The sequence below is a fragment of the Taeniopygia guttata genome, chromosome 4, assembly GCF_048771995.1.
Source record: "Taeniopygia guttata chromosome 4, bTaeGut7.mat, whole genome shotgun sequence".
Classification (NCBI taxonomy): Eukaryota; Metazoa; Chordata; class Aves; order Passeriformes; family Estrildidae; genus Taeniopygia; species Taeniopygia guttata.
The window spans coordinates 2960746-2975839 of record NC_133028.1 but is presented as its reverse complement, the minus strand read 5'-3'; the positions used below and the strand labels follow the sequence as shown (position 1 = coordinate 2975839).

Sequence of the window (15094 nt, the reverse complement as noted above, 5' to 3'; positions counted from 1 at the left end):
GGGATGGTGGGTATTCTCCCAAAGCCAAGAGAGAATTTGTGCCTGAAGTCTGAAAATTATACTGTCCTGCAGAAAAATGGGCTGGAGAAGAGGGATACTGCTGCCATCTTTTCAGGCACCTCCAAAAGGAAGGGTTTTAAGACAAGCTGATGAAATTGGGGCCTTGTTTATACTGAGGTTGGAACTTGAGCCTCTTTAGGTTTATTTTTTGGATGGAATTTAAAAGAGGAAAGAAGTAAGCATGACAAAAATCTAGTTTCTTTCTTAGAAAATATCTGTTTTCTAACAAAAGTTGTTTTTCTTCTCCAAAGGATCCCCTGAATCCTTTCTGCTTCCTTTAGGTTTGATTTATCTATTGATGTTCTGAGCTGGAACATCCAACTTAGTAGCAAACTGCTTGATATCAAAGCCCAGATTGCACATTGCCTGCTTCTTCTTCTAAATCAAATAAATTATTAATCAGTATTATGAGTCACTCATTGTGAGGGTAGCAGCAGATCCCAGTCTGTTTCCATGAGGGTGCCATGTTATATTTTCTTTATTAACCAAGGTCCTTACCACAGAGCTGTGTGGATGAAGGCTGCTACATAGCTGGGCACAACTTAGGTTTTGTTGCTCAGAGATCTTTTCTCTTTTTTTGTTATTATCAAAATGACATTTTCCTAGGCCAATGCAGAACAAGTCAGGTGGATGGGATGGATTTTTTTTTTTAGCTGGAGCATCCATTTCCATAAGAGTTGGAGCCCAAAGATGAGTTGTGAAGCCCTGGCAGGTTGCTTCCCCGGGATGGGATCCTGTCTTGAGCCTACTGTGGATGGACTGATCAGGCTTGTCTTGGATACCCACATCTTTCCAAACAATCCTCTGCAGCATTGGGTTGGAAATCCCCCTTTTCCACCCCAAAACCAGTCCTGATGCAGATTTCTCTGTGAGGACTCGCTGTGTGGCAGCCATCTCTGCAGGCTGCTCCATGCTTTTGTTTACATCTGGTAGAAAACTTCTTAAATTTCCTGGCAAGGGAGTAATTCTAATCCCTTTCAATGAGATCAAGGGATTAGTGTCTCAGATGCTTATAAAATTGTGAGGATTAGCCAAGCCTCCCCCCCCCATTCTTTCTATGCCACGTAACGTCATCGCCGTGTTTTAAAAGGGGATCTCTGTGCTGTTACCAAGAGCTGAAGCAATTTCTGAGAGCCTCTGCGAATCCAAGCGTTTAAAAACCATGTCTTCATCCCCTCCTTTGCTCCCTCTGGATTTTTGTGCAGTTTTTAGGGTGTTTTTCTCTTTTCTTCCAGCATCCCTGGTACCAAACCACAGTAGCTGTTCAAGCAGATACGTTGGGTTTGTGTGGCTTGGCTGCGTTGCGGCGCCCGTGCAGGTAAGTAGGGAGCTGAGCCCAAAGTTTTCCTTCACAGAGACTTGCAAATTCCCATCTTGAGAGGACCAGGTCCTGAAAAAACATGTTATTTCACAAGTTTGCCCCTCATTTCAAAGGATTTGGGCTTTTGTGGTCCATCCCCAGAGGGGAACGGCGCTTCTGGGCTGACGGGATGCTCACCCCAAGTGTTGGGAGCAGGATGAAACTCCACACACCCACATTCCTGCATCCTCTTAATTACAACCTGCACTTTCATTAGGACTTGCTCCCTAACCAGCTCACAGGGAGGAGGGTTTAGTTCAAACCCTGTTGCCTCTCCCCTCAGGGCAGTTTTTAAATGCCTTTTCTCCCGGGTCGATGGCTTCGTGGTCGCTTGACCTGTGCGAGCAAAGCGATCCCGAACTGCCGAGTGGTAGGAGCTCGGAGCCAGGAATTCCTGGCCCCAACCCAGTAGAGTTTCAGAGGCGAGCTTTTAAATATATACAAAGACAAGCTCATAATTTCCACTCTACTAATGAGGCCACGGCGTTTTCATTGAAATGTGCCAATAGGCGCCGTGGTGGTATTTTAGCAGCCTTGTACTGTGAATCCAAATGTGATTTAACATGGCAGCCCCCACAGAGCCGAGGAAAACTGGCTTCTCCCGCTGAATTTCAATGATGCTGCTCAGCAGCACCTCCCAAAAATCCCCTCCGTGGTGGGACCTCTCTTTGTGTTTCATCCCGACAAAGCTTTTCCCCCCCACCACGTTGGTGAAGGTGGGAATGGGTTGAAAGGGGATATTTAGGAGGGGAAGGTCTTAATTTAAAGCCTGGGTTTAACAGATGTGTGGCTGGCCAGTGCGAGGTGGCAATTTAATAACCAGGCTGGCCAGAAATATCATTAAATTGTAGTAAAAAAAATGGAACGTGAGGGCTCCAGACATCGTGTTCTCTCTTGACCTTTAAAAAGCCACTCGAAGCTGCCAGCCTGCTCGTTGCTAAGCCACCTCCTTAGTGCCACTCATATATTTTCCCTTCTAGTAGGCGATTCAGCACCCAGGAATTCATGGAGATCCAACAGTAAACTGTTACACACCTGAAATTCCCACTGGTGGTTTTTAGCTTTGTAGCCTTGAAGCATTCAGAAAATATTTAGCAGGTTTTGTTCAGCCAGTTGCAAGAAAAAATTAAATTTTAAGTAACTCACAAAAGGTGTTAGGTTTGCTTGGCTTTTTTTTTTTTTTCTTTAAAACAAGTTGTGCATCAGCAGCACAGCTGTAAATTGGGCTTTTGGTTATTTAGGGCACAATTTGTGAGGAACCCCTGTAAGAAGCAGCGTCCCTGGGCAAAGGAGGGGTGTGGGCAGATGATGTTGGAAATTTACAACTGGTTGTCCATCACCTCCTGGTTACAGACCCCTGGGGTATGGGTACACCTGGATTTTAGAATCACAGAATCATGGGATGGTTTAGGTTGGAGAGGTCCTTCAAGAGCATCTCATTCCACCACCCTGCCATGAGCAGGAACACCTTCCACTAGACCAGATTGCTCCAACATAGCCTTGAAGATTTCCAGGGATAGGGAATCCACAACCTCTCTAAACAACCTGTGCCAGTGCTTAACTAAGGTCTCTTCATTTTCTGCACCCCACTAAGGTCAGGCTACAATTCCAGGTGAATAGGGAAAAAGGATGATATCCCATGGCATCACCCTTGGTGCTGACACTCTGTGACAGAGGAGATGCATTTGTTGGTTGGTGAATGTTTCTCTCCAAGGATCTCACTTGGCTGTGCAAGTCTGGGTGTGGAAAAGTTCCGTTTTCCATTTCCAACTAAATTTTGAGGGGTTTTCCATCCTTGGAGCCACCTTTCTTGTGCCAGTCCCATATAGGTGAAGCAGTTTTTGTCCTTTTTCCGTATAACTCCCAGGAGGTTTTTATACTGGACTCTATAAAGTGTTGCAAAACCATTCCAGTCTCTGTTAGCAAGGGAGAAGGAATGATAAAAAAAAATAATTATCCCCTAAATCTCAGTACTTGGGTCAAAACCAGGAAAGGGTGGACTGTCTGTGCAGCTCATTTTTTTGGAAGTATTAGGAAAAATTGGAAACAGCAGTGACGTGGCATTGGTGTGAATTCCCAGCAGGCTGGGTTTGGGATTGTCTGGGTTTTCCTGAAGCCTTTTTCAGGCTGTCAGGATTGTAAAATACAACCTTGGCTGGATCAAAGTGGGCTCAGGGGAGCAGCAGCTCCCTGGGATTTGTTTAGGGACTTTTTTCCCCGGTATCCAGTCACCAGCTTTTTCACTCTTCTTATCCAGCTACCTCTTCTTCCTAATTTTTATCTCAAATATAAATGATGCAATTAAAAAGGGTCCACGGAGTGCATTCCTGAGGACTGAGACCCAGGATCCGGGAGCAGACAGCAGCAGCATAAAGAGGAATTCTTCCCTCTCTGGCCTCATGCTGCTTTTCCACCACAAGGCTTTACAGCCATCTGGATCCCCTTTCAGATTATTCCCCCCTCACAAAAATCCATAACCTAGCAACCTTATTTAGTGTCAACGAGATCATTCTGCCTTCCTGTTCCCAAATTGTGCTTGGCTCCTCTGACTGCCTTTGTAGGATGGCTGCTGGCAGCTGTGATCCCATCACTGGTTCAGGGTGCTCCTCTTCAGCAGGATTTTGTAGGATTATTGATCCCTGTGTGTTGCATTGATTATTATTTTTTTTTCCTCATTAAAGGAGCTTAGGAAATGGGGGGAAAAAGGGGTTTAATCCATCTGCTTCTCAGTATTAGAGTGCAGAGTGCAAGTTGCTCTTTGGCTCCATGGAAAGTGATTGGTTTTGGTTCAGCCTGTAGGCTTGATCAAAGTGGGATTTTTTTTTTTCTTACAGATGTGATATTTCGGGAGTCCCCATTGTTTCCTACAGCTCTGTGTCATCACCCAGGAATTTTCAAATTCTCTGGAGTGTTTAACACTAATTTCTCTGCTCTGACCCTTCAGCTGCGTAAGCTGAGTGTTTTTCATGGAGCTTCCAGTTTGTGTTCCCCAAGGAACCTGTTATTTGGGGAACACTGTGAGCAAGGAAAACCTACCACAAATGAATGTGGGAGATTATTCCCCACTTGCCTCTGCTCTCATTGCTCTTTTTGGGCTAAAATACACCCAGATTTAATAATGTGTGTCCCTCCACCATGAGCCCATCAGGAGAAGTGGTGGCTCCTGCTTCCTCTTTTCAATTTGGGAGTACAAAGAGGGCTGGGGGCAGGAGGGGCAGCAGCACATCCTTTCCCACCACACTTCTGGGAGGAAGAGTGAGCTCACCAGGTCCTGACGTTGGAACTGTGTGCCAGGAAAAGGGGGGGAAAAATTACAAATCCCCAAGGCCAAAGGGGAAAAATTCTTCAAGTGTTATTTCATCTCTGAGCAGTGAATTGAACTGTCCTTGGGCAGCTCGTGTGAGCCTTTCCAAGAGAGGCGCTGCCAGCTCTGCTTCAAACCTTCCTGGGAAGTGATTCCCAACTCTCATTCCTGATGGGAGCTCAAGCAGGGCTCTCCTCCAAACTCTGCTTCCCCCTCCTCCAGACTGTATTAAATCGTGCTATTGATTTTTTTTTTTCTATTTATTTTTGCCTGTTTTCCTGGAACTTGCAAAATCAGCCGTGAGCAAACCTCTGGTTTGCTTTTCCAACAGTGCTGGGAGAAAAAACTTGACTTTACCATGGGTGATGGAAGCTGCAGCTGACCCATTTCTGCACATTTCTCTGCTAGTGGTAGAAAAAACATTTTCCCACTTAAAGGTTCTCTTCAGTTTTAAAATTCTGGGATTAATTGTTTCTTCAGCTGTCGGGAATCAGAAGGACTTGCGGGAAATTGCAGCAGTACAGTCGTGCTGCCGGATGTTGCTTTCCTTAGACTTCCCTATTTTTTTCCAATTGCTTTGTCATGTTGTCACATCACTTGCTGTGTCCCTTGCCCAGAGGCAGTGGAGAGGGTTAAGGTTTTGTGTTTGGTATCAGCCAGCTGGGGAACACAGCCAGGAAATTTCCTGATTCCCGTTCAAAAAAAGCATCGGATCCGCTCTCAGGGAGGAGGGATCAAAGGTCCAAAGCGCTTTGTGCTTGGAGGTCAGTTTGGTTCCTTGAATATCCAGGCACACAACAAAAACCCACCAGCACCCCCAAGCCTGCAGGCAGCCAAAATGGGTGAAACAAATGGGTTTTTTGTACTGTTTGACACCCAGAAGTTCTGTCTGTTGCTGTGATGGTGCTGCATCACCCCAGCCAAGCTTTGCTGGATCCCGGTACAGCTCTGCCTGTGCTGTGAGGGACCTGTTGTGATGTTCCTTCTTCCCTAATCAACAACCCTGCCAAGCCTTCCACCATCCCTCACGCTCCATTCCCTGCCAGCTTTGTGGAGTGAAGGATCTGGGCCAGGTTGGATGCTTGGAGCTGGCACTGGATGTGGCATCCCCATGGTAGCATCGTAGCTCTTTAAAATTGCGTCATGCCAAGAGTTTTTGTTTTCCCTCCATGCTCAATCCTGTTGTTCCTCGGTTTTGGACAGCAAAGGCCATCACTGCTGGCTGGAGCTCCCTGCCCTCCATGCCAGGCAAAGGTGGTGCAGCTGTGTGGCATCTCTGGGGCGACGGCGATGCTGGTTTGGGTTTGGCTCTGCAGCTGCCTGTGATTTTCCCATCGCCACCCTGCGGATCCTGGCGCTGGACCAGCTCCAGAGACGGAGCTGAAGGAAATTCCTTCCAGCTGCTTGAGGTCAGGGCTTCGCTTTGCTTTTGGGGTCCACGAGGGGGAATTTTTGCCTGCGAGTTATATGAGGGCGTTTCTGGCTGCTGCTTCTTAACACTTGGAAGAATCTTTTTCTTTTAAATATTATCCCACTGGTCATAGCCATTAAATAACCTTCCTCCTGTAGAATCATTCCGTGGAAGAACACCCTGCTTTGCAACACAGCTTGGGCTGTTTCAGAAAGGTCTTGTCAGCTGCTCCCAGTTTAACTTTCAACCAGTTAATAAGGCTTTTGGTTAAACCTGTCTGAAACACGTTGCGAAACGCCTTTGAAACTTGAGACGCCGTTCACGCCCGCTTGAAACCTTTCCCATCGATAAAATATTCCAGCTTGGAGTTTGGCCACGGCTTAGCCTTCACTTTTCCTTGAGATTTGTGATTTCAGGGCTGCCTGTGTCTGGCTCCGCTGGGTGTTTGAAGCTCAGTGTTTCCTGGAGATGGGTTGGCTTTGCCAGCCCGGCCGGTGGGATGCCCGAACCACCAGCTCCATCCAGTTAATGGCTGAGGAGATTCAGTCTGAGTCTGCTTTGAACCCCTGTGGAGAGGGTTGTTTGTCTTGAAAACATAAAGTAAATCCTTCTGAAAACATCAGTTTATTTACAACAGCAGAGGCAGAAGCCACGGCTCCACCCAGCATGTGGGCTGTATTTAGGTGTGAGGATGCACAGCACATGCATGGCCCCTTTATGCACTGATGTTATAAATAAATAATAATAAATTTTTTTGAAACGAACAAGCAGCTCCTTTTAATAAGTAAAAGCCCAAGAAGGAGCACACAGTTCAAATCCATGTGGCAAAGCAGCAGGAAAGCAAAAATCTGCAGCTTTTGGCCCATGGAATTGCTTAAAGTGGCATCCCTGGTGTCACTCCCTGGCTTCAGGGACCACAGCTCTGCCTTGCTCCCCTCCTCCTCCCTGCCTCAGTTTCTCTGCCTGTGAGAAGACAATTGCATCCTTTATTAATCCCTGTGAGATCTCCTGAGGAATGCTCTGGGTACGAGGTTGGCCCCAGTATTAAGGGCTTGCTGTGGCTCTAATGGGCATTAATTTGGGACGTGGCTCTGTGAGGTTTACCTTTCACAGCCCAAGTGTAATCAAAGCCCTGCCAGGCTGGAGCTCGCTGACCTGTGACACTCCCTTCCTTGGCTGCTCGATGGGCCATTAACCAGCACTTTGGCTTTTAATTAAAGCTGGGTTTTGTCCTCCTTGGAGAAACGTGGATTTGCTTGGCCCCACATTGCTGAGTCATTGGAGGGTGTAAGGAAGGAGATGTGGAGCTCAGGTTGTTCTGCCATTTGTGGCTCTCTGCATCCCAGGACAAGGAACCATTGTTCCTTGCTGTTTTTCACAGAATCATGGAGTGATTTGGGTTGGAAGGGACCTTAAAGACCATCCAGTTCTACCCCCCTGCCATGGGCTGGGACACCTTCTACTATCCCAGGTTGCTTCAAGCCCCATCCAAATTGAACATTCCAGGATCCAGGGGCAGCCAAAGCTTCTCTGGACAACCCGTGGCAGTGCCCCTGTTTCTATGTGCAGCCTGTGTCCCGCATCCCAGAGGTTTCAGGGACCTGCTGGGGGCCATAGGTGCCCCACAAGCATCGTCTCCCTGCTCTGAGATGCCTTGACTATGAAGAGAACAACAGGGAGGCTTTTGTTCTGCACCAGAAACTTTTCATCCTTCTTTATGGCTCATTTTTTATTTCTTTTGGCTGTGCCCTTGCAAATCTGAAGCAGCTTAAAATACAGTTCCTCCCCCCACTCCCCTTAAAAAAAAACAACCCCAAAGCTTGGCTGCTTGAAATCATCAGATTTCACTGGAGTCTTTTAAAGTTAACAGTTTCCTGGATCCTGGGCAGACTAACTGATTTTTCCCCTTTAACCTCAGTGTTTTTTGCAGTAACATTTCTCAGCTGTTGCAGCAGGAGGGAGGGAGGACCAGGGCAGCTCCAATGTGGAGAAGGTTATTTCACACGGGGGTTGGATGAACCTGGTGTGGGATTCCCTGGATTTGCACCACAGGGAACAGAAGGGTTGTCCCCAGGAGTCTGAGCCCCCACGACATGGCTGGCAGGTAGGTCATGGCTGCGTTTCTGACACCCTTTTGGGGCAAAATATTAGGGAAATGGTTCCATTGGAGAGGATAGTGGGATGCTGGGGGTTGGTGTGAGCTCTGTTTCTGCCGACTGTTCATTTGCTGAGGGCTGTGATGGTTCCTAGCTGTGCTCATGGATGTGGGGACTGGTGCAAGAGCAGCACAGCTCAGGTGCCTACAAGCATGACGAATTTTTCTGTCTTGATGGGATTTGCTGCCCCAAATGCAGCCTTGGATGTTCCTTACCCACGGAATCTCTTAGTGGGATTGCTGAGAAGAGCATCACAAGTTAAAAGAGTTGTAAAGGAAAGAAAAGGTACAGCCCAGTGCTGGATGGTTTTGTTGCCTGTCCTCCAAGAGTTGTTTCTCCTTCCTTGCAAAAAAGTCACCTGGAGCTTTCCCAGACTAAGGAGTTTTCTCTGGGGTGGTTGAGGAGCTAGAGGCAGCCAGCCTTGGCCAAAGGCAGTGATTATCAGCTGATAATCACTGGTGGGACAGCAACATCCTCATGCCACCAGTGGAGCCCCTGACCCATCCCAAATCCCTCTGACCCAGCGGGACTGAAACCCAAACCCAGCCCTGCGTCGCCGAGCTGCGCATTAACTCCACCAGAGCTGGGAACAAAGGTTTGGGGGCTGGATTGGGCTTTTTAAAATTTATTTGCAAAGCAAAGCAGCTCAGCTGAGCGGAACAGGCGTCGGTGGAGGAGCGTGAGCTGCTGGGTGGTTGCTGGGCTATAAAATCCCATCCCCACCAGCGCTGGCAGGGGGATGTGCCGGCTCCCCGAGCTCTCGGAGCGTTTCCACGTTGGCCAGGAGAGGTTCTGAACATGCGTGTTGGTCTCGGGAGGCTTTAATCAAATCCAGGCTTTACCAGAAATCGCCTCGAAACTTCCAGCGAGCTGAGGAAACTGAAAGCAGCCGGAGCAGGGAGGCTCCCGGGCGGGTGTTTGGGGCTGGCAGGGATGTTGCCTTCAGCAAGGGGATAGTCCCGGTGAGGAAGCCGGGATGAGAGGTGAGTCTGCACCCCGTGGGAAGTCAGGAAAGCCCCACAGGGTCTGGCAAAAAAAGGGTCTCAAGGGGGGAAAGGAGATTCGTGAGTGAGGATGCTGCTTGAAGGGACTCTCACAGGACATTTGGATTTTGGAGCATCGCTCTCTGGCATGTGTGGGTTCAGATCCTGTGGTTTCCCCACTGTCTTCCCACCCTGTGCAATTACTGCGTCGTGGAAAACTCCCCGCTCCAGGGGAGGGTTTTGTTATCCCTCGGTGATTTTATTTGGGAAACAGGGCTCAGACTGCAGGTACTTTCCTTGCTTGTAAAACTTCATTGCACGTTGCTCTCCCGTGGGCAGAAGGGAAAGCAAGGTGTATTTTTAACTTCCTTTTCTAAGCTGGGGGCAGGGGAACTTTATGCCTGGCCAGCAACGGTTGTGATTATCTGAGGGCGAACAGTTCAGAGAATGATAGGAAGATAAGAGATAATAAATAAGAGCAATTAAACTCCTAGGGAAGAGGATTTGCTGAAATCGTTATCCCAGACAGCTGCTTGGGGTTTAATTGGGGCTCTCCAAGGGGAGGGAGGTTTTGGTCACGGGTCCCAGACGTGGGACACGACAGCCAAAATTGCTGCCTCTTCCTCTTGGCCGCCTGCTCGCTGGTGCCTCGGGGCTTTCCTGGGGGGAAGGAGCCTGGGGCAGTGCTGAGGAGTAAAGCTGAAAGCTGCAGAAGTGCTCTTAAACCTCCAAACCTGTGTCTCAGATGGGAAAACAAAGTCTTTACAGAGTCCATAGTTTCCCCATAATTTCTCTCAGTGGCACTGCTGTGTGTCCTGGGAATGTCCTTGTCTTCTTCCTTTTCATCTTTAATGACTTTGGTGGCGGATTTCTATGGAATGAGGAGTCAGAAACCACTGGAGAGGCAGGGAAGGCAAACTTGCCTTGCTCCAAGGCTTCCTGGCTGCTTTCAGTATTTTTACCAAGTTGCTGTGGGGTTTGAGGGATGTTGGCTGCAGCTGGGGCTTCTTGGATGCAATTCCTGCCGTCCGTCTCATCCAGTGTTTTAACTTGAAGGATGATGTGTGAAAGGAAAAGAGCTGGAGGAGAAGCTGACTGAGAGAAGGAAATCCCAGCCCCAGCTGATGCAGCCCTGCTTTGTTTTCAGAGTTACCAAGATGGAAACTTGGTTTTGGGCAAGGATGGGGGGATGAGTGAGAAGTCATCTCCAGCATCCATTCAGGGGACCACTGGTCTGCAAAGTGCATCCCTAAGGAATGTCACAGCCATGTGTTTTCTCCCTGTCTCCACAGCCTACCCATGAGCTCAGACTTCCAGCATTACAGTTTCAGGATGCCGAACATCGGGTTCCAGAACCTTCCTCTCAACATATACATTGTGGTTTTTGGCACAGCCATCTTCGTCTTCATCCTCAGTTTGCTCTTCTGTTGCTACTTGATCAGGTAAGGGAATATTGTAAGGGAATGTTCCCCAAGAGCTTCCCTGCTTCCAGGCCCATCAGTGATCCCTCCATCCCAAATTTCCTTGACACATCTTATGTCAACCTGATGTGCCACAAAGCAGTCACATTATCCACTTAAAACCAGGAGATGCACATTTGCTAATAAAGGTATGGAATTGTGGTCAGCTTTTCAGAAAACCTGGAAAGGGATGTATCGTGGTCCCTGCTTTCTGTAATGTTTCAACACATTTCCCTCTGTAATGAGTAACTCGTGTCCTGCGTGCCTGAGGAATGTTTAATACCTGCTCCATTGCTTTTTGAACACAAATTGCTCCTTCAACAGCACAGTTTGGAGATTAATGATGCAGAGTTGATGTGTTAATATGAGCAATAGGGGAGCAGGATGGCAGGGTTAAAGGTTGTTCCAGTTTGGGGCTTGTTTTAATTATTTTATGGGCCATTTGGGAAGATTGTTGGGCTGCTGATTGAGAGGAGAAACTCTTCCTGACAGAGGGAAATTGAGGCAAGTGGGAAAAAACCACTGTACCTGAGAATCAAGGTGGTGATGGAGATGAGTTGGGCTGATAACCCAAGATGGGTGGCTGGCTGTGCTTCAACCTGTGCCTGGGAGCAGAGGTCATCATTCTGCCAGCAATGGTAGCCAACATTCTGCATTCCCAGAGCTCTCCTCTCCAGCTTTTCCATCCCCTTTCCTTCCTCTCTGTCTTTCCAGCTGGCCCCAGCTCCCTGCAAGCTGTGCTTCCATCACATCCCTTCCCTGTGTTCCTGTAAAAACAGGTACCTGGTCTCTCTTTGCACCACAGCAGCCAGTCCCACCAGGTTATCTATCCAGAGCGTGTTGAAAACATTTTATCCTGTTCTTGTAGACCAGGGAAGCGAGGTTTCAATGTCAACCTTCTAAATACTTGATAATTTCCACTCAATTTCAGTTCTGTATGAAGCAAAACCTCGCAGATGAACCCAAACCCAGGTTTACTGAGGGGTGATTTGGGCTGCTTGGGCATCATATCTTAATTTTTTTTCCCCACAATTATAAAAATTATGTTTTGAATATGTATGAAAATAGACCTGAGGTGTTCAGAGAGCTCAAGGAGTTGTTTTGCTCAGGTGGAGCTTGAGTCTATATGGCTCACTTAGAAAATTGCAGAGGTGTTTGGCCTTTGAGAGTATTTTCCTGGGCACGCACTGGGTGTGTTATGCTCCAAAGAAGGAATAACAAGGAGTAATGTCTGGAAGGTCAAGCCAGAAAATCTTTAAATTTAGAAGCTGGAGGCGTGTTGTAAGAGAGAGAGGGTGAGTAACCGGTGAGAGAAGCCAGCAAGGAAGTGGCAAGTCCTCCGTCTCCTCACGTCCTTAAATCAAGACCGAGGACCTTTCCGGATGAGACGTTTTGGCTCCTGTTCCTGAGGTGCTATTTAGCAAGCCATGATAGATGTGGAGTTGGATTAGGTCATCCAGTGATCCCTTTATAGCCCAAAACCCTAGAGAGACTCTACAGCCCTCCTCCTTCAGCTCTTTTATTGGCAGAACAGAGCCAAAACAGCATCCTCCAGCCCGCACTGGGGAGGGCTTTGCTGTGCTGTGGGTTTCAGCTGTGCCAGTGTCCCAGGAGCATCCACCTCCACCAAAGCTGCTCTGTAATCTCAGCTCATCTGGGATATAAAAGTCTGAATTTTGGTGGGTTTGGGAAGTGTTGTAGGTGGACAACAGGATGAGGATCACCCACCTGCAAGGGCAGAGAGACCAACAGAAGGACAGGGTGGTCTCCTCCAGAGCTCCAGGGCTCTGCTTCCATCCATGGGGGTTCTTTGCTGGTAACAGCAGCTCCTGGCTTTCCCATAGGTGCAGCATCAACACACCCCTTCTTTCCCATAAATCCACATCTCCAAATATTAGCAAACACCAGGCAAGGCTCATGACACCACTCTGAGGCCCTGGTTCTCATTTCCTGCTCTGGATCAGAGCAACCCCTGCTGCTCTCCCCACATCCCCACCTGGGTATGAGTGTGGAAGAACCAATATCAGGTGTATTCATCCCAAACCACAGAGCTGATGGCATTAAATAAAAGATGTGCTGGGGAAGGAGAGGACATGGGCTGTGCTTTGCAGCTGTGTCAATACAGGCTGTGCTGTGCTGCCTGCTCCAAGGGAAGGAAAAGTGACACTTTTTAATAGGATTGGCTCAAAACAAGAGTCCAGTAGGAATTTCACAACAAAAATCTTCATTGCCTGTGCAGTGTTCAGGTGAACCTTGAGCTCTTCTGCTGCTGCAAACCACTCTGGTCAGAGCTCAGGTCCCTCATGGCTGCTGCCTCTGCTTGGCAAAATTACAGATAAAAAAGGAAGAACAAGGAAATGAGATTTTGCAGGCAGTTGGTGGTGTCTGATCTCGGGAGAATTAATGAAAGTGATAAACTCGTGTTACCTTTGGTCCCATAAAACCCAGTCCAGAAGGATGCTGAGCTGAGCAATGCCACCCTTGCTGTGGGTCAAGTCTGCAACATCCTCTCTCAAACTGAGCTTTGCTGTGGCTCATCCAGGGCTCATCCCTGCCCAGCCCAAAGCAGCTCAAAGTCTCTGGGAGGCTCAGGGTACACAGCACCTAAAAAGCCTCTTTTTTGTATAGGGTTGTTTCCTTCTGCATTCAGACCTGCCAGGATCCAACACAGTGGTTGGGTTTGTGGTCAGATAAAGGAATGGAGGTAGAGAAGGGTCTGGAGCACCAGGAGCAGCTGAGGGAGCTGGGAAGGGGCTCAGCCTGGAGAAAAGGAGGCTCAGGAGGGACCTTGTGGCTCTGCACAGCTCCTGACAGGAGGGGACAGCCGGGGGGTCGGGCTCTGCTCCCAGGGAACAGGGACAGGAGGAGAGGGAACAGCCTCAGGCTGGGCCAGGGGAGCTTTACATTGGATATTGGGAAAATTTCTTCACCCAAAGGATGGTCAGGCACTGGCACAGCTTCTCAGGACAGTGCTGGAATCCCCATCCCTGGAGGGATTTAGAAGCCGTGTGGATGTGGCACTTGGGGACATGGGTCAGTGGTGGCCTTGGCAACACTGGGGAAATGGTTGGGCTGGATGATTTTAGAGAGCTTTTCCAACCCACACAATTCTGGAGCCTGGCTGAGCTGGGGACAGCAACACAATGATGGGATTAAAAGCCAGTGCCCAGGACTTTTCTACTCCTTCTACTATATAGAATCTAATATGGAAATCTCAGAGGTAAACCTGCAAAAAATTTTTCCTCTGCATTTTATCCCCATTGTTGTTCACTTGTTGAGGTGATTCAGTCACCCAGAGAAACAGGGAGCTCCCACTCCTGTGGAAAGAGATCCCAAAGCCCAGGAGAGCTGGTTGTTCCTTCAGGGAGGGTGACAGCACACAGGATCAGCAGCCAGGCACTGTGTGGTCCCTTATCTTGGTCAAACATCTGCCAGGAATTCCTTGGGAGTCACAGCACTTGACAGGAGATGGTTGGAGCCAGCTCTGACAGTGAATAGCTCTTGCCACGATCCAGAGTCTCCTCACCACAGCTGCACCAGATCCCACCAGGATCCATCTGGCTCAGAGAGCAAGGAGGAGCAGGCTGAGCTCGTGCTGCTCCCCAGAACCTCCAGGGAGGAGTTTTTTTGGGAAAACCTCCCTGTCTAGCTCAGCAGCAGCCCAAGGCATCGTAGATCCGTGGAGCTGTGCAGATCCACGGCCAGCTGGTCACTTCTTCCCCACCACTGATCCAAGCTGCTCCAGTGGCTTTGGCTCATGGGGGCCAGACCCTTGGTGGCCACTCAGTGCTCCACACAGAGGGATATTCCCATGGTGCTTCCCATTCCAGGCGAGTTTTCCCTTGTCTGTGTCTCCAGCCGCTCGCCTCGCTCTCCCCATCTGTGTTTCATAACCACCAGCTCCCTGCGGATTGGGCCGGTTTCATCCTGTTCTCTCTATTGTTCCTGCATCTTCTGCTCATATTTCTGTTCAGGGTCACTGCCAGAGGGATGAGACCCCAGTCTCCTCTTCCTCCTCCTCCTCCTCTCTTCCTCCTCCTCCCCGCCTGCCGGTGTTTTCCGTGGTCCCGCAGGCGGGCTCCTGCCAGGCAGCATTGCTGGAGCAGGAGGGATGGCTCCCTCTGACATTTGGGACTCATGAACCAACTTTCTGCATCTCTCCCTGCACCATTAAGGTGCATTTTTACCCATCCCTCCACTTCTATTTTTGAACATTTTTGGGGAGGGTATCAGACATAAGGAAATCTTTTTCCATCCCATTTTTATAACTCCCCCACTGCAGTGTGGCAGGGTTGGAAAACCCCCAAGAGCTCAGGTTGAAGCAGTCAGGGATTTCAGACACCCTCAGAATATTTTTGGA

At 48.7% G+C, this 15094-nt stretch overlaps 1 protein-coding gene across 6 annotated transcripts in view; it reads left to right on the top strand.

The window, feature by feature from the left end:
- The window catches only part of RNF24 (ring finger protein 24), a 29257-nt gene that overhangs the window by 7108 nt on the left and 7055 nt on the right, over positions 1-15094 (top strand). For 4 of the 6 annotated variants that reach the window (XM_030270487.4, XM_072927890.1, XM_072927891.1 and 1 more), the window contains 2 exons: positions 1296-1378; positions 10567-10716. In XM_030270487.4, the coding sequence (XP_030126347.1) occupies positions 10574-10716 (143 nt within the window). In that variant the 5' untranslated portion in view covers positions 1296-1378; positions 10567-10573. Of the gene's footprint in view, positions 1-1295; positions 1379-8973; positions 9275-10566; positions 10717-15094 lie in introns of those variants that run through there. The other 2 variants (XM_030270485.4, XM_030270486.4) reach the window with 2 other exon arrangements.